The following is a 23,561-nucleotide window of genomic DNA, read 5'->3' as shown; positions in this document are numbered from 1 at the left end:
AAATTCTTGTATAAAAATATTGTATATATCAACTACTAATAAAATTACAACAATATTTTTGTATGTCCTTAAGCATTTATACATTTTATTTATAAAATATAAATTATATATTGTATATATGAGATATACCAATATATAATTTATTATGTAAACGTTATTTCGTTTTTATTACATGAAAGAAAATAATTGCACTTTTAATTTCCTCTAATTGTAATTTAGTAGGACAAATAACTAAAACAATAATTTCTAAAACGTTACTTAATGTTATTAATTTACATTATTATACTGCAGAAGTAGATATGGTATACGATTGTTCCTATCATTGAATATATTATGATATATAAAATTTGGAATTAACTTAATAATGATAATACATAATATTATTGGTAGTAAATGACGTATCTAAATTCTTTATTTATATTCTTTAAAAAATACGTTATACAACAACATTTCACTATAATTTCGTTAGTACGTCGCTAGATGGGTACTCATTCAAGTACAGCTTTTTACACAGTCATTTGCCTATCTGTTTTTAAACATAGCGCTTTGAACTAAGCATTTCGATTGGAGAATCACGTTCAACCTCCTTATTTCCGTATCAAAAATTTTCCAAGTTGACGTCGAATAGAGATTCTACGGGACAGTTTGCTCAATTTCATTAGTACCGTGTTTTGTATGAAAAATGACAATGGACGTGCAATTTACGTAATCTAAAGGAGAACAATCGTGTATGGTGAATAATTATGTGAGTGAATGTGAAGGAGTAGCATTAAAAAAATGTTTCACCACGAATACGAGAAACGGCTGTTGAAGTCAAACAGCGAGAGCCATATAGATAGTCTAGCAAGTCCTGGACTTCACCCATCAGTATATTTTTCGCCAACTAAAATGATGAATAATAGTTTCGATCGATTTATACCAACACGGTCGGGCAATAATTACCAAACAACATTTTCAATGATATCAGAGAACAATCGGAATGGTATAGTCACAAAGAAGACTCGCGAGAATGGAGAAAGTAACCGCGATGGTATTGCCTATTCTTGTCTCTTAAAAAATGAACTGCTTGGAGCAAGCATAGAAGATGTAAAAGGACAATGTGAAGAACGAAGAGTATTATCACCAGTGGTTACCAGAAATCTTTTTAAATACATTACACCTACGAAAGACCACACACTATTGGATCAAAGTTCACCTTATTCTTTGTCACCATTGAGTGCCAAAAGTCAAAAACTTTTAAGATCCCCAAGAAAAGCAACAAGGAAGATTTCCAGAATACCTTTCAAAGTACTAGATGCCCCTGAACTGCAAGATGACTTTTATTTAAACCTTGTTGATTGGTCTTCTCAAAATGTTCTCAGTGTTGGTCTAGGTAGCTGTGTCTATTTGTGGTCTGCATGTACCAGCCAGGTGACTAGACTATGTGATTTATCCAGTGATGGTAATAGTGTAACATCAGTTGCTTGGAACGAAAGAGGAAACCTAGTTGCAGTTGGTACACATTTGGGCTATATCCAAGTATGGGATGTAGCTGTGAGTAAACAAGTAAGCAAGTTACAAGGACATAGTGCGAGAGTTGGAGCTCTAGCTTGGAATGGTGAAGTTTTATCATCTGGTAGTAGAGATAGGTTAATATTACAAAGAGATGTTAGAACTCCTTGTGTTGTGAGTGAAAGACGTTTAGGAGCTCATAGACAAGAAGTTTGTGGACTCAAATGGTCCCCAGATAATCAATATTTAGCCTCTGGTGGAAATGACAATCGTCTTTATGTATGGAACTTACATTCCCTTTCACCGATACAAACATATACTGAACATCTAGCAGCTGTCAAAGCTATCGCGTGGTCTCCACATCATCATGGTCTTTTAGCTTCTGGTGGTGGTACAGCAGACAGATGCATTAGATTTTGGAATACGCTAACCGGTCAACCAATGCAATGTGTAGATACTGGTTCTCAAGTTTGTAATTTGGCTTGGAGTAAGCACAGCTCAGAACTAGTCAGTACACATGGTTATTCTCAAAACCAAATTCTGGTGTGGAAATATCCCAGTCTAACTCAAGTTGCAAAATTAACAGGACATTCATATAGAGTTTTATATTTAGCTATGTCACCAGATGGTGAAGCTATTGTAACTGGTGCTGGAGATGAAACTTTACGTTTTTGGAATGTGTTCAGTAAAGCACGTAGTCAGAAAGAAAATAAGTCTGTATTAAACCTCTTTACTAGTATTCGATAAATTAATATAAAAAAAATTATGATATTATGTATAATACATAATATATGCACTATTCTAGTATTCTGAAAAATTATAAGATATATAACGTATATAACTAATAATTTACAAACATTTAGTTATAAGTAAAAACATTTTGAAATTTATTAAGATTAAGTTTATATGCACAGCCTATTGTTCATTAATTTTTATGTGCAATAAGTTATTAATAAAATCATGCCCTTATAAGGAAAAACAGAGATCATATATAATTTTTATGTATTTTTCACACAAATATTTTTATGTCCAAAGCATTAAAATTTATATTTCAAGAATGCAATATCTATTTTTTTAACATTTTTTATATTTTATCTTATTACACAATATTACATACAGATAATTATTAATTAGTCATTTATATCTTTTATTCATTTTAACAAAATTCAATGACTAAGTATTTAATAATTTACTTTAGATATACAGTACTGTAAAGCATAAGGCAAAGAAAATGGAATATTATAGCATTGTTATTAATTTTGAATTGCAATATTGCAGTTTCTTTTAAGGGCATATTATACACTGTGTGTGTGCACGCGCGTGTGTGTGTGAGAGAGAGAGAAAGGGAGATTCCAAATATTTATAATTTTTAATTTTTTATAAAATCTACAGATTTTCAAAGAATATTTCTTACAACCTTATCAAAATTTATTATATATATGAAATTTATATAGAAAAACTTACATATATAAAAAGGTTGTATCATAATTATCAATTATTTTTCCTCCAAAATGACTTATATTAATTTATATTTTGCAGCAGCAAATTGTACAAATTGAAATATGATTTATAAAATAAATTCATTTATTTATATAAAAATAATATATTGATATATACTTAAATGTATATTCTAAAAGAAATTAGAAAACAGTTAATAAAAATACTATAAACATTCTAGTGCAGTAGAATTTAAAATTTATATTGTATAGTTCTCAAAGAGTATGTATAATCTATTTTCCCAAATCTTAAAAAATACTTTAAAGTATATGTAAAAGGAAATAAATATATTCTGACATTAAATTATGATGTGATTTTTTTATAAAAGTGTTTGTAAATTATATGACCTTATTGTATCATAATTGATATGATACATTGGAATGAATTAATATAAGTGCATATATCAGTAATTTTAAATATTAGTGTTTTCTTTTTTAAATATTGATATGATACTATATAAAATTTAATATCATAATAATATTTAAATAGAAAATACAAAAAACTATAGCTTATATTTTGTACAAACTCAATTTAGAAATAGAAATTTAAACACTAACATATATGGAATGATTACGCTTAGTTTATGAAATTATGATAAATGTATATTACATTCAATGTAAATATACATATACACATAAATATTACTCATATTATTCAAAATATGGAAAAGATGTTTGATTTAGAGGAGAAAATACAATGTTGAGTTTGAGCTTCTTGAAAAAGAAATATATGTAATTATTACACACAATTGCTGTAATATTTTAAAACATTCAATAAATAAAATACATAGTTATAACATAAATTCAAATCAATGGGAATATCCATATGTATATGTATCTACATTGCCTTATGTTGTTAAATGTATAAATATACAGTATATTTATGGCTGTCACAATTTTTTAGGAACTTTTAGTAATCTAATAAAAAAATGTTCCAAACAAATGTTGATCAGTCCTGAATCAATAACAAGTTGCAATATAAAACTAGCCTGAAACTTTTTTTTGACAAAAAGTTGTGATCACCTGCACTTTTTGGAAGTTACGTTTCTCCCATTTAGTTTTATAAGTAATATTGAGACAAATTCAGTGGTATTATACAAAACTGCTTGTTTTCAATAATTTATTTAGAAAATCATTCTAAAATATAAAAAAGCTCCTTATTAACGTCTAAATTAAACGCAAACAAATTTCAATGATATCTTATAATTGAATATAAACAGTAAATACACTTGTTATAGATTCCACTTCTGGTTCATTACATGTAACCATATTATCATTAAATTTATTTAAATGCATCAGTACAACAATTATTATACAAATATTTATAAATTATTTATAGAGATATTCGTAATTAATTTTTTATGAAACATCCATTAATACTATTGAAGAATTTTGGAATCAGATAATACATACATGCAGAACTATGAATTTACAAAATTTAAACTTCGAAGTGTGTTATTAAAAGAAATAGATAATAACGAGTAAATATCAATGATGTTTTAAGACATATATCATATTAAAAAAGATATATAAAAATGAAGAAGACACTAAAGCACTAATACTGAGCATATTTCTAAATATTAACTAAGCTATTTACTGATCATTCTTTATTCAATGCTTGAAATATTTGTATTTTAATAATACATCTTACAAAGCACAGACTCACAATCATTTTTATACACTTATCTTCAAATTGTATGATTATATTGTTTATATTTAAAAATATATAATTGAATTCTATTATAAAAACATAATTTCATATATGTATATTTAAAGAAAATTAATTTTTTAATTATATATAAGTTTACAATCGATAATGAACAGTTATATTTTTAAAAAGTTACTTCTTTAAATTGCATATGTTGAAAAAATTTCATTCATCTTGAGATTTCTTTTTCTTTTTTTTTCTTTTTTCGCTTATAACTTTTTCACTTGTTTCTTCATTTGTAAATGTAGTCTCTTCAATCTCCCGATCCTTATCTTTTTTCTTTTTTTTCTTCTTTGTTTGCTCTATAACAAAAAAAAACATATTTTATATGTATATTAAATTTGTACATATTATATTTTCTACTTGTAATTTTATTCGTATCATATTATAGATTTAAAATTCATAAAATAGATAAAATAAAAACTAACCCCCTGATATCCCAGGAATGTTTTCTACTGCTTTCTCTCCTTCTTGTTCACATTTAAAGCTTGATTCAATATTATCTTCTATATCCTGTACTTTATTTTTTTTCTTCTTTTTCTTTGTCGGAACTTCTTCTGACTGAGCTACTTCCTGAGTTACTGATTCATCTACACTGTCACTAACTTCCTTCTTTTTCTTTTTCTTAGGTATTTCTTCATCTGGCTTTGTAATTTCTTCAACTGGTTTTGTAATTTCTTCATCTGGCTTTGTAATTTCTTCGATCAGCGTTTTTTTATCTTCAATTTCAGAATGTTTTCTTTTCCCATGTCGAAGAGTTATATCCTCATTAACAGAATACTGAATATATTCACTTTTAGTATAATATTTCTCAAATTTTGCTTTTGCTTTGCCTGTGCCACTAATTCTACGAAAATTCCCTTCTTCTAAAATCCTCAAACGTGCTTCCAATTTAGCTTTATGTTCTGCACCAAGATCAAAGCTGCCATCTTCTCCTAATGCATCTACTCTAGTTGCTAATGAAGCTTTAGCAGCTAACATTCTGGACATCTTTCCCTTATTTTTTGTTGAAGATTGTCCAACAAGTTGTGCATGATAAATTAAACCATATTTTGGAGTATCTTTTTTTGATTTTAATGCTCTAAAGAGAGCTTTTTCAGCACCAAGTATTTGCACAGTAGATGCTGGATGCTTAGCAAGATTAATTAAAGAGCCAGCATGTGAGATTAAACGAGCTCCCACTAACTCTCCGACAAGAACAGTTAAATTTGGTGCCATTGCCATCATTCTTGCTTTAAGATAATCATATAATTGTGTTCTATATTGAGAAATTTCAATAACTTGATCGCATAAATGTTGAATATTTAAAATATCATCTTCAGAGATTTCAGTTCCCATAGATATCTCAGCAGCCTCTTTTACTTTTTCCTCTACATCTTCTGATAATATATCAGATAAATCTGAATTTATAGTATTCTCTCTAGTCCCAATTACTTTTACTGTTTTAACAAATGCTATATTATCTGTAATAATCTTTCCAAGTTCTGGAAAGTGCCAACCATACCATTCACGACAACGCATAACATAGTTATTTAATTCTTTGTCTAAATCATCTAATAAACAAACAGCTTGTATTATCATAGTATCAATTTTATCAGGTGAAAATTTCAATTTGTACCTAGAAAGGCTATGTGCTAAACCCAATGCCATTGCTGTTATTTCTTTTTTAGGTAAACCAGCCAATAAACTATCCATCTGGCTTCTTATACATCTCATTAATTCTTGTATAGCAGTATTACTGACACAAGACAAACTCAGTTTATCCTTTATAGCATTACCTAGCTTAGCATCAGCTACAGCTAGTTGTTCTTGAAGTTCATTACAATGTTTTTTAAGTATCTTCTTTAATGATTTACAAAGTTTACCTTCTACTGCAGCAGTTGTAGCTACAAGAGCCTCAGTAGTGTCGGCAAACTTTTCAAAGTGTTTCAACTTCACTCTGTAATGCAAGTTATTTAATATTAAAATTAAAATTAAAATTGTTCTGAATGCAATATCTTGCTCTATCGAATTTATTACTTCAATTAAAGGTATTAATGCATTTTTTAACAACAGAACTTATCAAAATTATTGTAATGCAAAATTAAAGTCAAAAACATCAACTTACATCTTACTAGCTGCTTCAGGTGTTTCAAAATCATGATAAAGATTTTCTACTTCTGTTAACTTATCTTCATCAAGTAACTGTAAGAAACAAACATGATTTTATGGTACATATTTAAACCAATAAGATATTTACACCGTATTTAAAACGTAAGAAAATACTTAAATTGTTAAAATAAACCTAAAAATTATTAGCAGCATGAACACGTGCAACAATTTTTAGGTTAAGTATTAAGTTACAGTTTTTAATATAATTTACCTTGAAAATTGCATATCCCGCAGGAGTTTCAAATAACACTAACATTTTGGTTAATTTCTTTTCACGGTTAGAAATATCGTATTAATGTTTTTAACAATTTTCACGTTTATAATAAAAGGCGCCAGCTAGTTATAATTCCGTAAAACATTCATAAGCAGTAAGCACGGTCGTATAACACTATATACTGCGCGCTAGTAACATTACCCACGTATACACAAGTCCGGCAACTGCAATGGAGGGGGATTGGTGAGGGTATCACCATTTTGGTATCGTATTTAATTATTAAGCCGCATAACGGTGCTGTTATGAAACTTCCAAAACCACACGTACATGCATTTGTCATCATTCATCAGTCATCAATGAAAACTCGCTAGGAGAAACCGTCTGAAAATTGAGTCACGAAAAATCAACATCGAAGACAACAAAGTTCTCATTGTATGAGATAGACAAAGATAAATATAGTGTCTCTGTCTCTGTCTGAAACATCCATAGCATATCACGCATGTACAGAACGAGATCCTTTTCTTGTCTTCCATGTTGATTTATCACGACTCAATTTTCGAACAGTTCCTTCTATACATTTGGTTTCGGTAGAAATCAAGTGTGTCGATCGAGTGTCAACGTCGAGTCGAAGTCTGTTTATATGATCGTGCTTTCGCAGTATATGAGTTTATATGATCGTAATATGAATTATTAGTGAAGTAAATATAGCGTATTAATAAATCATACATTAGTTATTAATTTTATACACGTACAAGTATACAGTATTTTTACAACACTGATCTCCACGCCATAGGACTAGTATTTTTGGATTCTACTTGAATTTTACATTTTGTAAGAAATTATCATATATAAAAAGAAGTTACAAATTCGGTGTGCTCAAAACGAAGTTCAGCCGCCGTAAGTTAAATATTTTATTCATAAAAAATAAATTTAACATGTTCGAAAATACAATTCAGAAGTTGTACTAAATGTTGTACATGCAATGAGTTACATTATTATTCAAACATGATGGTATTTAAAGTATCATTGATGTATTTATAATAATATTAACAAATTTATTGGTTCTTGATACATTAAAACAAATATTACAGTTGTTAAAAATATGTATTTTATTTATTCAATATATTCTATTTAAGTTTATTTACAGAATCTGACTATTAAATATTATTGAGATTATATCTATGTATCATATTATAAACTGAAGATTGAGTATATTACTGAAGTATATACTAAAGTATATTACTACTCATGTTCTTGCAGATATCAGTTACAAATATGTAAGACAGAATTAGCTGATGAAGTCTTTGATTTTGTCAAATATCCTTCTTATTTCTTGTTTATTAAAGTAAAAAATAACTTATGGTCTAAAATGTCTGAGAGAACTTTCTAAAGTACTGATATTTCATATTTTTCATACTCACATTTAAGCTGAAAAATGACCAGAATAATTAAACACATATATTCTTGTAACTACTAATAAATTTGGAATAAACATTGCCTTTTTCTATCCTACTGAATATAATAATAGGATAAATATATAATACTATCATGGCGGGACGTGGCAGGGGAAGAGGTAAACCTTCCATGTCAATCAGTACGGAACAATTAGGCTTTGCTAAAGGAGAAGCATTACCTCCACCAGTCTTACAACCTCCATTAAAATATCCTCTTCTAGAATATAAACCATTGCCTTTAAATATTACTAAAGAAATGAGCTATTTGTTGGAATTAAAGAAAGGATATGCAGAATATATGAGAGAATCGCCTAACAATGTTTTGCCTTTAGTAATTAAAAAAGATATTGAGAGGTATTCAGATCGATATCAAGACTTGATTACTGATAAAAGTAGTTATGAGAGTAGATATGATTGGAGCAGAATGCCTGTAGAATTAAAGCCTCAATTACGAAAGCGTAAAGGACAAAAATGTGAGAACCTACAGACAAAACGTAAGAACGTTGATATAGAGTCAAAGTTGCAAGAATTAGAAAAAAAAGAGAGTTTGCAACAAAGTGATGCAGAGGAAGAAGAAAAGGAGGAGGAAGAAGCAGAAGGAAAGGATGATGAGCAAGCAGAAGATGAGGAAGAAGAACTAGATGAGGAAATGGATGAGGGAACTGATTACGTGAATAATTATTTCGATAATGGAGAAGGTTACGATGATGAAGACGATAATTTAGATGATGGGCCGATTTATTAATATAGTTTCTACAAGAATCAAAAATTTCCATTTCAGATACTATTTTATTTAAATACCACAATTTTTTATCTTAAAAATTACTTGCTAAGATCCTTATCTTTCTGTTTCAATTTAGGAAATTTGATAATTTTGTGAGATGTAATTTTATCATATATATATTATATATATATAAGTGCATAGAAATATTTTTAAATAAATAGATCACTTAAAAAAGATACAAATTAATTTTTTTCTAATTTTTCCTGATTAAATTAGATTATTTATATTTTATAAAGTACAGATTAATACATTTTATGTTTCATAATAATATTGGAAACGTTTATAAACTTTTTAACTCGTTAAATTATCAGTACATATACATATATTAATATTTAATACAATAGAATATGTACTCGTATATTGTATAATAACAGTAATAATAATAAATCCCATGACAGGAATAATAACAGTACAAATATAATAAATGTAAGTACTTACATAAATATTATATGGTATATGAATTTATTAAGTTTTTGTTAGGTTAAAAATATAATGACATTTAAAATATTTATTCTCAAATTAAAAAGATTCATAAATAAAGATATACGTACAGATATATTTTACATAAATAATAAAGTGAAGAAAATTTAACATATATATCAGATTTATTACTATTCTAGATTAATTTAATTATTATAGATGTCAAACCTGAACAGACAAATCAAGTAATAGAGGAATACGTAAGAAATGAAAATGGAAGTAAGGCTTGATATACAGAGAATTATATCTCCACATCAGTTGTTCTAAAAGATAAAAAATAATTGCAAAATTGATTCATATGTGAACTGAAAATAATGAATATGATACATAAATAAATATATGTATATATATATAGACATACATATATATACATGTATCAACTATACGATAGAATGTGATAAAGTACAAAAGAGTTATGTTAAGTTCATGGTATTGTGTAAAAGGACAGCAGTGCAAGAACATTTCAATAACATTTTGATGATGTATGAACAAGTAACGACTTATTAACCGTTTTGTATCTTGTTTTATCGCGTTAATTTTAAGTTAAGTATTCTTGTCCGGTTTTCGTAAAACTAATTTTTATGCTTTCAATACAATAGTACCTCTATATGAGAGGTTATATTTTACAAAACACATAATTACATACATTTACATCTTTTATCAAAAAAGTTCGAACGTAATATATTAAATAAAAATGACAATAAATTTTCTTATGATTTTCAGAGGATATTTAATTTTTTTAGTACAATAAGTGATTTATGAAATAAACATAGAAATGCTTCCTAACATACATGATAAAGATTACAGAGTTTTGGATTTAGTACGTCAACGTGAAATACGGGTATGTTAATATATATAATAATATATAATTACGTATTTCTTTATCTTAGTTGTAAATATATTAATATTTATTATTTCTTAATATAAGTTTAATAGTTTCTTATAATGTTTTTATATGTTAGTATAAACTTTATTATTTTTTTAAACATGCTTTATATAAAAGTAAATTGATGTTTAATTCTATTTAAATTATTTTATTTAGGATTCAGTGGCATATGCAGTTTCTCAGAAGTTACATGTGACAGAAAATTTGATATCCCGGTTAGGACTTGAAAAAGAATTAGTTGGTCATACAGGATGTGTTAATTGTTTAGAATGGAATGAAAGTGGGCAGTAAGTATTTTTTAAATAACATAAAACACAGTCATAGAGTAACATCATAGAATTATTGAGAATAAATGTAAATATCTGTAAATAATGAGAAAATTAACTATAAATTAACTGTAAGTTATATGTTTATGTATTAACATATATTTTTAGAATTCTTGCTTCAGCATCTGATGATATGAATATTATATTATGGGATCCATTTCGATATGAAAAAAAGTTAATACTTCGTACACGTCATCATGGAAATATATTTTCTGTTAAGGTAATTTGATATTATATATGTAATCTTCTAAGTACTAAAATTTTAATTTAAATAGTTATTAATTTCTATAAGTTTTAAATTCTCAGAGTTTTGGAGATCAACAATAAGAAAAGAATACAATCCTTTTTTTGTTTCATAGTTTATGCCAAAATCAAATGATAGGATATTGGTATCAGGTGCTGGAGATGGGAAAGTACGAGTTCGTGATCTTACGCTTCTTGAACCAATATTTTCATGTAATTGTCATATAGGTCGTGTAAAACGTATTGCTACTGCAACTACTGTACCTTATCTTTTTTGGAGTGCTGCAGAAGATGGTCTTATTTTACAATATGATATTCGTGCTCCTCATAGTTGCAAAAGCAATGGCTGTAATAGTGTATTAGTAAATCTTGTTAATCATGCTGGTCGATATGCAGAAGGCAAGTGTATTTCTGTGAATCCAAAAAAACCTGAACTAATAGCTATTGGAGCAAATGATGCATATATACGAATGTATGACCGTAGAATGATTAAGCTTTCTCAGGTAATTACAAAACAAAAACTAAGCATTCAAGAAATTTATGTATAAAAATAGTTTTATTTAAAAGAGCCTTATTCTTAAACTATGATATATTTGAAATAAACACTAATATAAATCATTAATTTTAGGGTAATTTAACACTCTCTCACTTATCTTCTTTAATGTATTTGTAGAACATTAAATGATTGAGCAAAAAAAATTAATTTTTCTTTGTATGTTGTTTTGACGATAGGTGCCTATTTCGTCTCCACATAGTAACCGGACAAGAGGAAATGTATGTATACGTCTAGCTGGTGGAGGTGATCCAGATGAGAATGTACCACTGGGTTGTGCACAGTACTTTATCGCGGGTTCGTTCGTACGATCAGAAATAGCGTACGCGACTCCTTTACCCTTATCTTCCTCTTTTGTTATATATTACACGATCACTCTAACGAAAACTATTAATGTTTGATATTGAGCAGGCCATTTGCATTCTCGGCAACGTGACAGTAATAGAAGTCTTACTACTACATATTTAACCTTCAGTGCTGACGGAAACGAGCTACTTGTTAACATGGGTGGTGAACAAATTTATTTATTTGACATCAATAATCCAAAAAATTTGAAGACTTGCTTTGGTTACTCCTCAAATATGTATTTGGGTAATGATTATAATTATTACAATGTTTTATATTTTGTGAATCATGATTTTTTAAATATTTTGAAAATATAATAGGAAATATATATAAATGGTAATCATCATAATATATCAGTTATGATTGGAATAATAACTTTTATATTAAATTTTATATTGTTCGCTATCTACTACAATCTTAGATAAATTAAGTTATATCTTAAATTTATATGCAACTTTAAATTCGTTAAAAACTGCTAATAGGAGATTTTGAAAAGTGCAGTATGGCAAATCATGAAGATGTTGCAGATTTTACTAACAAAAACATTAAAATCCTACCACCACATGTTGAAGAATTAAAACGTCAAGTAAGTTTACTCGTTTTATATAAATTTTATTTTATAGTTAAAAATATAAAATAAATAATTTTCTTTTATTGAATAATATTTTAAACAATGATTATAAAAAATTATTGTAGGAAAAACGGTCAAAAATTGTATAATATTAATTTGGGCTAATTTACTTGATTTATTTAATTAAATAATTCTTTATTATATCTGAAAATAATTAAATGAGTTAATTATATTCCTTTTCTTCTCTTATTATTGTTTTTCTTTGTAGGCAAATGAAAGTTTTGAACAACAAAAGTACACATTGGCAATTAATTTATACAATAAAGCAATCTATTATTGTCCTACTTCTGCTGTGCTTTTTGCTAACAGAGCTGCAGCATATATGAAAAGAACTTGGTATGATCTCTTCACTATTATACTTTTTATATTTCTGGATATAGATTTTGAGTAGAGTTGTACATAATTTACAGGGATGGTGATATATATGCTGCTCTTAAAGATTGTCAAACAACATTGCTTCTTGATCCTGGACATGTAAAGGCTCATTTTAGGTAATAACGATCTGTGAATATATATACATATATGATAACATATTTAGTTTAATTATACTTAATATGTATAATATAATGTTGTATACAGGGTGTATTTTCTAAGATTAACCATCATTTTTCGGGCAGTTCTAACAATACTGTTAACAATAATACTATTTCATTGGATATGATTTACAGCTGTTGATATAACTTTCGTTCAAAACATTTATTTAGCAAATTATTGGAAATTGGTGATTAATTTTAGAAGATTTAACATATATGTAATATGTATATTGTATGCAGAGTGTGTCATATAAGGTATGCCACCTGAATAACACTTTCAATTATGGAAATAAGATAAAATATTTGAAACAAAAGTTTTTTGGCTCCAACTATTAGAAAATGGTAAAAACTTTTTAACAGGTGGACGTGCCTAGAAGATTTGTAACATCATCTCTTTAAATGGAACTATGTGTTTTTGGACACTTACAACTGTAGCCCTCCACACGACAATGATTATAGTCATTTAAGGTCACTTAAGCTTATGGACGTAATAATGGGTGAAAAATGAAAATTTATAATGAATGCTTTTGAAACAGAATATTTCGGTACCAGAATCATACTCAATCAATTCAAAATGTATGGATATGTTGTTGGTCTCTTAAAATTCTTCTATAACTGTATGCGTAAAACGTAGAACGAGGTAGACAAAGCCATTCAGGAAATCTGTCTCGGTACAAGCATAGTACTTGTCTCATATATTCGTCAGCTTCACCGTAAATCAAAACTATTTTTGTGAGCAACTAAGTGATTGCGGATTTTGTCATTAGGTGGTATTGACAAAAAACGCAATCACTTAGTTGTCAACCCAATATATCTACTTTTCTCTTTTCTGAATGCAAAAATGTAGATTAATGACAATTTAAAGATATTTATCATTTGAAACTTAATATCAGTCTACTATTTGTATTACTATTTACATAACTGTGAGGCGATTTTGATGATAAATGTCTTCACAAAATTTGTTTACATTTTGTATTGAGTATGATTCTGTTAATAAAGTCAAGAATACTCTGTTTTAGAAACATTCATCATGAATTTTAATTTCTCATATATTACTGCGTCCGTAACCTTTAGTGATCTTGTATGACTAGGGTCATTATCTTGAGGAAGGATACAATTATAGATGTCCAAAAACATATAATTTCATTTAAAAAGATGAAATTTCAAATAACTTTTGTTTCAAACATTTCTTCTTACCTCGACAACTGAAAGTGTTAGACAGATGGCTTGTTTTACGTGATTCATTCTGTATACATATATACACATATGTGTACATACATATATATATATATACGCATATATATATTTATAGATTGGCTCGTTGTCTCTTTGATTTACATCAATCAGTTGAAGCTGATAAAATAATTAAAGACTTTCAACAAAAATTTCCGGAATATGCATCTAACTCTGCGTGTAAAGCATTAAAAATGGATATAAAAGAAGCTATAGATTCTGGTATGTCTTTTTTCGTTACATTATATTCAAGGTTGATATGATATGTATACATATACATATTTCATATATGTATACATATATATATATATATATATAGGAGGTTTTTACTAAAGTTGTTTCAGACTAATTTTTTTGAATCTATGATAAGAATTTGAAAATTTTTATATTGTATTTTACACAAAAAGGTCTCCTTATTTACTGCAAAAAAGTTATTGAGAGTAATATTAAAGTGTAAAAATGAAATTCATCTCATAAATTTTTTAATAAGAATGAGCATCTATGAAATACGAAATTTTAATTTTCATGTTAAACTGCATATTTTTTATTTCAACAAGTTTTTACAGCAATCTGTTCTTTGAGACTGGAGGATTAAAGTATTATTTATAACTAAAAAGTATTTCTGTTCACTAAAGAATTAGAATAAATTAATAATTATTTCTCATTTAATACATAACATATTTGTCCACCAAGCACAAGAAGTTCTATTAATCACAATAAATAATGATAGAAAAGTGGAATAAAAAATCCTTTTATTCTACGACGTTTATATATTGTAGTAAAATTTCATTATATCATCCTTAAACAAACAATAAAAAACATAAGATTTTATTTGGATATTTAATTGTATGTAGTATTGTTGTGCATATTTTCTTAAAACAGACATTCATGAATTTGATTATTAGATTATATATTGTATATGATGTGTTGCATTATATTTATATATCTTTTATCTCTTCTTCTAGCTCTTCTTCTAGATATATTTATATACCTATTCACTTTCACTTCATAAATAAGTTTGCATGCTTTTTAATTATTAATAGTATCCTAATTTAATTCTAAAGAGTTCATTATTTTAAAAAATTGTTAAAACTGAAAAGTATTTAAATATAAAAATTAATATTATATATTACATACAATTTACTTGCATTAAATATTTTGAAGGTATTTTCATCTTTACTCCTCCATGTAGTTTCATAGGGAATAAGATCTTCTTGTGCTGAATGAAAGAAGTCTCAAGGTCCTATTTCTTTCATAACGTCATAGATATTACTCTATAGTAGAATATATATATATTGGGTTGGCAACTAAGTTATTGCGGATTTTGTCATTAGGTGGTATTAACAAAATTTTTCTTTAAATTTTTATATTTTTGCACATCAAGTATAACATTTTAAAGTAATTAGTACGAAAAAATAAAATAAATATGTGTTCAGTACAAAAGACATGTTTTACAGAAATATAAAGGAAAAGTAAAAGAAAACCATTTGACTTAATATACTTTCCATATTTCATAATATGCACATGAAATATGAATGAATCCAAATATGTAGTTGCTACATTTGTTACATGATAGTATACTAACAATATATTTTTTATGTTCATTCTTTCAAAATATTTTTTCAATTGTAATTAATGTAATTATTATACAATCAGGTAGAGATATTGATATGAATCAATTAATGATTCAAATATCAGAATATGAACAAGAATGGCGACGCAATACAATTGATTACAAAATGAGGTTTTGTGGGCATTGTAATACTACAACTGATATAAAGGAAGCTAATTTCTTTGGGAAGTAAGTACATTTTAAAAATAATTCATAAATAATTTTGAAAGTTTATTACTTAGTAATGTATTTATAATTAATAATTTTTTCTTTAAGCAATGGTCAATATATTGTGGCAGGATCAGATGATGGATCTTTCTTTATTTGGGATCGTAATACCACAAATATTATACGTGTACTAAGAGGAGATGAACGCATTGTAAATTGTCTTCAACCTCATCCGTCTACATGCTTACTAGCTACTAGTGGTATTGATCCAGTAGTTAGATTATGGAGTCCTTTACCTGAGGTATATGTTATAATTACTTACCAAAATCTATTTTATTTAAAAAAGATAAATAAATAAAGATTGATATTTATAAAATATTTAATTAATTTTAAAAACTATATTCGAGTATTTATTTGATGTAGGATGGTAGCATAAATGAAAGAGAAATTCAGAATTTAGAAGATGCTGCATCTGCAAATCAAATACGCATGAAAAGTGATCCATTTGAAGTAATGCTTATGAATATGGGGTATAGATTTCCTGTTCAGCAGGCTGAACTGAATGAAGATGGTGATGATAATCAAGATCAATCAGTTGTGCAACCTTTAAATTGTAGACCAAGTTAAATTTAAAGACAAAATCTGAAAAGTGGTATGAAATTGCAATTAAACAATTAAAGACTTATTCAGTGTTATATTCTAGAATACTAATGCTTTAATTCCAATTATCTATTTTTTTATCAATTCCTTATAGACGTTGACTTTTCCATAAATAACCTATCAAAAAATATTTGGTAAAGTGTTAAAAATATAAATTTTGAAAAGAGAAGAAAATAGTTGTACTAAATAGTTGTGAAATTCCTATCATCGACTTCTTTTATATATAATAAAAATGGGCATAGGTATGTGAAGAGATAACACATTAAAAACAGACAATAGTTATGGTATAATATAATTGATTGTATTTTACACACATAATACTTATATATATATGTTTATTATATCTATGTTTTTTGTATAAATTTAACTGCTAAACATTAAATGGTTTAAAGAAATGAAAATTAGGAAAAAATGTAGACTAATATATTTTATTGTAATAATTTTTTTACATTAATTTAAAATATTATAATTTTAATTTATAAATAAATAAAAAATTAACTTTTATATTTATTTTATATTCAAAGTTTATGTGATGTATTAGCATTAGTTATGTTCTAAATTTTATATATATAAAGTGCTGTTTACATAATATTTAAAGTTTATTAATGTTATCAATTAAGTTTGACGCACAAGTTCCCATAGGCTTTGTAGTGTACTAGTTTCTCGAGGTTCTTCTGCTGCAAGACCTAAATAAATCGAAAAACTAGGTTTTCTTTGATTTAAACCTTCAGAGAAATAATAACCAAACACATTTGAAATTTCAGTTTGATTGTCTTGTATCTCAGATTGTTGTTCTATGTTTAATTGTTGTAATGGAGCCTGTAATAATTAATGGATAATTAATAATAACATATTTATTTATTCAATGCATTTGTTAAAAACTATATTAGCATAATATTACCTCATGTTCAAATGTATAATCAATACCAAAAATAGGAGATTTTTCAAACACTTTTAATAACATTAAAATTTCTTTATAAACAGTATGAAGTTTTTGGATAGGATTTAATTGAAATCCTAATATATATCCTCCACTGGATTCTGTACTAGTAACGACTAGAGTTGGACCAAATTTTGAATTTTTAACGGTAATCTATTTAAAAAAGAAAGATCCTCCTTACTATATTTTTTATTAAAAATTGTTAACATGTTCTTATGTATGTACTACATATATTACACAATATATGTACTTACATTTGCTATTATAAGATAAGGAATTGATATATTGAATTGATAATTCATATCAGCAAACCAAACTAAACGTATATTTGTTACAATAAAAGTTCCAACATTTCCCTAACAAAATAAAATTTAAAAATACATTTTTTTTAAATAGTATAAATTACTACAAATAAGAATTCAACCTGTTCTAATGATAAATTCCAAATATCTTGCAAAGTTGAATGAACTGTTTCCAGTGGTAGTAATATTAATTGTTTATCATTAATTATCCCACTTCTCAATTTAATTTCTCGATAAATTTTTGATGAAACATATGCTCTGCAACGTTTAAAGTATTGTTTAACACTTTTTTCTAATTACATTAAATTTTAACTTCACTATAGATAATAAGTAAATAAAGACCTTTCAAATTACATATATTTGTTCTTTTTTAGGAAAAGTTCTATTAAATTAAAATCTTGATAAATCTTATTAAATAAGTTAGTCACATAACGAATTTATATCATTGTACTTATATTTCCTACTTCAATAGAAATTCTTTTTTAATTTATTTTTTTATTTCTTTCTCTACTTTATTTAATTAATTTTATATTTATTCACTAACTATATAAACTACACTTTTAATTTATACAATTCTTTAATCTTATAAATTTATTGTATATTAATAATATATATTGTTGTGTATTTTATTTTGTTATTATACGTATAATTCTACAAATTGGTTTAAATTTGTTAAAGTATGTATAAGTTATAGAAATATTGTCATTATTATTAGGATTGTAAGAATACTGTTTCCTAATAGATAATGAATAAAAAAACATATAAGTATAATAAGATAATCAAAATGCATGATAAATCAAAACATATGAATTTATCCGGAACACAAAAGCAATGACTAAAAAAATGTAAATAATAATAATAAGAAAAATCCAGGTAAAGTATTACATGTCATATTTTGTAACAGCTAAATTTTTTAAAAATAATTTTTTCATATTTTCAATAAATATAAAAAATAATAAAAGCTTCTATTTTAAAAAACAGAAAAATATCATTTTGAAATTAAATACAAAATTCAATTTTTATTAAAAAGAGTTTGACAAAAATCTATTTAAAATTATTTACCTCAGACATTATGGTTTTAATTTAAAAATAAAAATTAATAAAAATAAAATATATGAAAGTGTTTTTATAATGCTTAAATAATATTCACACAATCCTAATCATTTAAAATATCCTACATCCTGATGTTTGTCTTAAATCATGTTTTAAAATAAACAATTTATATAATAAATAATACAAATTTTAAATTTAATAAAAAGTGTACCTGTAAACACCAATAACAGATGTATAATGTCTTGTACTTTTTAAATCTTGATTTGTAAATAGAAATTCATATCTGCAATGTCGGAAGGAAGCTAAAATATGTAACGCTTGCACATGCTTTCCTTGCAACTACAAAAATGATATGCTTCCGTTAATTGCAAAACAAAAATAAAAAATGATGACCTCTTAAAGCATACTAACACTATGTATAGTTTTAGTATTTATTGTTATAAAGGTGTTATAGCCAATACCTACATAAAAACATATTTATATGAGATTTATCATTTTTATCATACTTAAATCATACTTTATATATGTGTATATTATGTACATAAAAATATTATATTTATATATCTTAAATAGCACTAATAAATTTCAAAATTATAAAATTTAACTTTAATTATTACAAATATCTTAAAAATTTTATTTCACACTAATAAGCATGTGTATGTTTCAGAAATACATAGTTATAAAAATGATTATAAAAGAATATTTGATTCAATGATTTGAATCACTAAATTAATTCATACTTAGATTGATTCTGGGAAGAAATGAAGAGTGCCATATAATTCTGAGATTAGTTACTATAAGTCTTCCAGTATCTCCTGCATTTCCTTTTGTATCTTCTATTAAATCAAGTTTATCAACAGTAAATTCGCCCAATCGTAGCTGCATATGACTGTTAAAAATTTAAGACTTTATAAATAATGGACTCTTCATTATTATTTCTTTGCATAATTTTATATAAAATATTAATTTATATAGTGCTATTCATTTTAACTTTTTTAATTTTTATTTTAATCACACATAAATGCACACGCACGCACACACCCATTCATATTTTTAATACATATCTACTTATACTCTTACCCTAATTTAATTGTTAATAATTTTATAAATGGGTGTTTCGTTTAACTGGAAACGGTGAAATATCTTGTAAGGAATTGTAGTTATCAAAACTTATTCTTACAAAAGTTATTTGGTGTATAGAGGAATATTAGATGGTACAAACCATTTTTTGACAAATTGATCTTTTTAAATTGAACCCTGTATTATTTATTCATAATATGATAGTGTTAGTTGAGACGAATACAACCACCTACCACATGATGTCATTTCATATCGTAGAATGTCATAAGTTAGATTTGAAGGTCAACGTAAATCAGTAGCTAAGTCCTATGTACTGTCATTCGATAGCGTTAGGGCATTAGACAATGCAGTCACATAGGGTTCAGCTACCGGTTTATGTTGATGTTCGGATCTAATTTATGACATTTTACTACATGAAATGACATCATATCGCAGATCGTTGTGTTCGTTTCAACAAATACTATCATGTATCTGAGTAAAATGTATGATTATAAATAAAAATATATAGGATTTCATTTAAAAGAGGTTAACTTGTCTTTGATACTTCCCGCACTAATATTAATTTACAAAAAAATTATTCATGCCATCTAATGTCTTCCTGTATACCAAACAACTTTTGTAAGAACAATTTTTTGATACCTTCAATTCCTCGTGAGATATTTCATCGTTTCCAGTTAAACGAAATTTCCCGTTACAGTAAATTTCTATTAAAAATATAAATAAAAAATGGAGAAAATGAAAATATGTATCTAATAATTATACTTAAAAGTATAACAATTATTACGTGTAAGAAACATCAAATCGAACTTCATTATCTTGCCACATTTTTGCTAAAAATATAACAATGTACTGTAGAATTCAACTATCATAAAAATCAATATCCTTACCATATCTACGAAAGTGTAACACTTAGATATACATGTTTGTATATATATAAGCATTTAGTAATCTGAAATATTTCCAGACTTCTATTGATTTATTAATTGTCAAGTATGAAATGAAATCAATACAGAATAAATAATTAATTCTAATCAAAAATCGAGAAAAGTATCAACATTAATACTATATTTTATTATTTAATTAGCACTATTCCAATTCGTGATTTTAAAGATCATTCAACTTATTTTTATAAAAAATAAATATTCATTCAATACATACAAAAAGATGTCAATGATCTTGAAATAAAACACAAGACTATCTTGGGGAGCTTCCTTTCTGTTGTCGCTACATAAACGCGTATGTTTACAGTGAGAAATAAACGTATTCATACATTAGAATGTACAAATAAAAAGAGAAATATTTTCTATATTATTAAATATTAGTTTGTTCGGGAAATAATTTCGTTTCTTCATGAGAAAATGGAAAACGATTTTTTCATATTTAAAAAAAATTTCATTCTATTATACAGACTGTTAATTTTAACTCAAGCACCTAAATTATTTTTGGTCATTTTAATGATTTTTTCAAGGTCATCGTATTTTTTTTCACATTAACATGTATTTTTTATAACACGAAGTGGTAGTCGGTGTTAAGATAAGTTCAACGACCTACACATCATGGTCTTGAAGTGACCTTGAAGACGAAGAAATCAGTTTCAGTTTGAAGAATGCAGAAGTAATAAAACGAAAAGGGCAATATCACTTTATTTTATTAGATGCTCAAAATGCTGGCTTCCCGTAGCAAGGTACGTCTGCAAGATAATATGAACTTTTCTGACAACGTATTATTTACTAACGATTCAACTTTTACTAATCACGGAGGGTTAAATAGGTACAAGATACATTACTGGTCTACTGAGAATCCTCATTGGCTTAGAACTGTGGAACTCCAGCTTCCTTGGAGTGTTAATATGTGGTGCGGCCTATTGAAAGACAAAATTATTGGTCCATTTTTTATTAATGGTACATTAAGCTGAAAGGTACAAGGAATTCCTTATTGTAAACTTAAACGAACTATTAGATGATGTTCCATATCAAGAACGATTATTAATGTGGTATCAACATGATGGCTGTCCTGCCCATAATGCTGGAAGTGTACAAAGTATATTAAATGACATGTTTTCCAACTGATGGATAAGCCGTGGTGCAAACATTAACTGGCTAGCACGGTCACCCGACTTATCATCAGTAGATTACTCTTTGTGAGGAACTTTAAAATCTAGTATTTATAACGATGTTCTCACGATTCCAGAAGTTATGAAAGAACGAATACGGAATGCATGTTTCACTATGAATCGCGGCAATGCCATAAAAAATGCAACCACTCACTTATCGTGTACAGATGCGTCTTGCTGTGGGCGGCCAGTATTTTTAGCATTTAATAAAATATGGTAATATTGCCCTTTTCGTTTTACTGTTTCTGCATTCTTCGAACTGAAACTGATTTCTACGCCTACAAAGCCACTTCAAGATAATGGTGTGTAAGTCGTTGGGCTCATCTTGACGCCAACTACCACTTCCGACTAAAAGTACATATTAATATGCAAAAAAAAAAAAAACGATGACCTTGAAAAAACCGTTAAAATGATCTTCACAAGATTTTTTTACCACCATCAGTTGCATGCCTTAAAACCATGTACATTTTATTTAGTCATCTTTTCTTACTTTTAAAAATATTTTTAAAATTAACACTCTGTATATCGGTCATTTTGTTCCACTGCTTTTCACCATCTTCCGGACAATTTCAAATTTCCACGCTCATAAAAGTGCTTCTCACTGTTGTCAAAAAACTGGAGCAAGTGATTTTTTATTGCGCTTCATTTGAATTAAATTTTATACCATCCAAAAAAAAGAAAACGGAAGAAATGATCAGTCCGATGGTGCAAAATCAGGAGAGTATGCTGACTGTGGTAGCACATACAAAGATACATATCAATATGTGTCCTTAGTACATATTTATAGCTAACACTGCATGTCTGCTTTGACAGTACTTGGTACCGTGCGCATATTTCTCCTCCACTGCTCACCGGTACGACCCAAGATCGTACGATGGCACATTCCCCCACTTACCGTGCATTTGCTCGTTTATCCAACCAAGAACTCTAAACCGAAGACAAATTAGCAAGTAGTGCAACTATTGACCACCAGAGGCCCTTATTCTTGGTGTCCGTTTTTGGCTGAATTTTGTCCATAAGCATTGGTGATTTCTCTATTGATCTCTGACTGTGATACGCATTGACTTTGGCACTAATAACAATGGTGATACGACATCAACGAATG

At 27.0% G+C, this 23,561-nt stretch overlaps 5 protein-coding genes across 27 annotated transcripts; 3 read left to right on the top strand and 2 right to left on the bottom strand.

The window, feature by feature from the left end:
- Nucleotides 1-296: 296 nt before the first annotated feature.
- LOC122566301 (fizzy-related protein homolog) lies at nt 297-2,918 on the top strand. Its single transcript, XM_043723396.1, has one exon. It carries the CDS (start codon nt 778-780, stop codon nt 2,236-2,238), a length of 1,461 nt encoding a protein of 486 aa, XP_043579331.1. The 5' UTR covers nt 297-777; the 3' UTR covers nt 2,239-2,918.
- A 1,304-nt stretch (nt 2,919-4,222) lies between these two features.
- On the bottom strand, nt 4,223-7,250 carry LOC122565749 (nucleolar protein 58). Its single transcript, XM_043722047.1, has 4 exons — nt 7,058-7,250; nt 6,803-6,879; nt 5,124-6,634; nt 4,223-4,997 (listed from the first exon to the last, which is right to left on the bottom strand). Exons 1-4 carry the CDS (start codon nt 7,100-7,102, stop codon nt 4,861-4,863), a joined length of 1,770 nt encoding a protein of 589 aa, XP_043577982.1. The 5' UTR covers nt 7,103-7,250; the 3' UTR covers nt 4,223-4,860.
- A 147-nt stretch (nt 7,251-7,397) lies between these two features.
- Nucleotides 7,398-9,485, top strand: LOC122565750 (DNA-directed RNA polymerase III subunit RPC7-like). 2 transcript variants are annotated; one of them, XM_043722050.1, is made up of 3 exons: nt 7,411-7,758; nt 7,854-7,957; nt 8,321-9,485. In XM_043722050.1, the coding sequence occupies exon 3, from the start codon at nt 8,609-8,611 to the stop codon at nt 9,257-9,259; it is 651 nt and encodes a 216-aa protein (XP_043577985.1). In that variant the 5' UTR covers nt 7,411-7,758; nt 7,854-7,957; nt 8,321-8,608; the 3' UTR covers nt 9,260-9,485. The 2 variants fall into 2 exon arrangements, with proteins under 2 accessions (XP_043577983.1, XP_043577985.1); XM_043722048.1 differs by having other exon boundaries at nt 7,398-7,957; nt 8,589-9,485.
- Nucleotides 9,486-9,956: 471 nt separating this feature from the next.
- LOC122566274 (WD and tetratricopeptide repeats protein 1-like) lies at nt 9,957-17,088 on the top strand. 5 transcript variants are annotated; one of them, XM_043723298.1, is made up of 14 exons: nt 9,957-10,260; nt 10,502-10,619; nt 10,821-10,951; nt 11,099-11,210; nt 11,350-11,736; nt 11,966-12,083; nt 12,198-12,377; nt 12,614-12,717; nt 12,971-13,098; nt 13,173-13,253; nt 14,608-14,750; nt 16,185-16,329; nt 16,417-16,609; nt 16,732-17,088. In XM_043723298.1, the coding sequence occupies exons 2-14, from the start codon at nt 10,554-10,556 to the stop codon at nt 16,933-16,935; spliced, it is 1,992 nt and encodes a 663-aa protein (XP_043579233.1). In that variant the 5' UTR covers nt 9,957-10,260; nt 10,502-10,553; the 3' UTR covers nt 16,936-17,088. The 5 variants fall into 5 exon arrangements, with proteins under 5 accessions (XP_043579233.1, XP_043579235.1, XP_043579232.1 ...); XM_043723300.1 differs by having other exon boundaries at nt 9,957-10,320; XM_043723297.1 differs by having other exon boundaries at nt 9,957-10,619; nt 16,732-16,960; nt 17,063-17,088.
- A 292-nt stretch (nt 17,089-17,380) lies between these two features.
- Nucleotides 17,381-23,489, bottom strand: LOC122566276 (Bardet-Biedl syndrome 5 protein homolog). Of its 18 annotated transcripts, none has more exons than XM_043723310.1 (13): nt 22,877-23,263; nt 22,297-22,804; nt 22,130-22,204; nt 21,895-22,033; nt 21,502-21,567; nt 21,128-21,173; nt 20,004-20,152; nt 19,675-19,724; nt 19,475-19,602; nt 18,333-18,468; nt 18,163-18,264; nt 17,870-18,061; nt 17,381-17,787 (listed from the first exon to the last, which is right to left on the bottom strand). In XM_043723310.1, exons 4-13 carry the CDS (start codon nt 21,899-21,901, stop codon nt 17,584-17,586), a joined length of 1,080 nt encoding a protein of 359 aa, XP_043579245.1. In that variant the 5' UTR covers nt 21,902-22,033; nt 22,130-22,204; nt 22,297-22,804; nt 22,877-23,263; the 3' UTR covers nt 17,381-17,583. The 18 variants fall into 18 exon arrangements, with proteins under 18 accessions (XP_043579245.1, XP_043579246.1, XP_043579242.1 ...); XM_043723311.1 differs by having other exon boundaries at nt 22,611-22,804; XM_043723307.1 differs by lacking the exons at nt 21,895-22,033; nt 22,130-22,204; nt 22,297-22,804 and having other exon boundaries at nt 22,890-23,263.
- Nucleotides 23,490-23,561: the final 72 nt, after the last annotated feature.

Source organism: Bombus pyrosoma, linkage group LG3, assembly GCF_014825855.1.
Source record: "Bombus pyrosoma isolate SC7728 linkage group LG3, ASM1482585v1, whole genome shotgun sequence".
In the NCBI taxonomy this organism is placed as follows: domain Eukaryota; kingdom Metazoa; phylum Arthropoda; class Insecta; order Hymenoptera; family Apidae; genus Bombus; species Bombus pyrosoma.
This window is presented reverse-complemented; position numbering and strand designations above follow the sequence as displayed.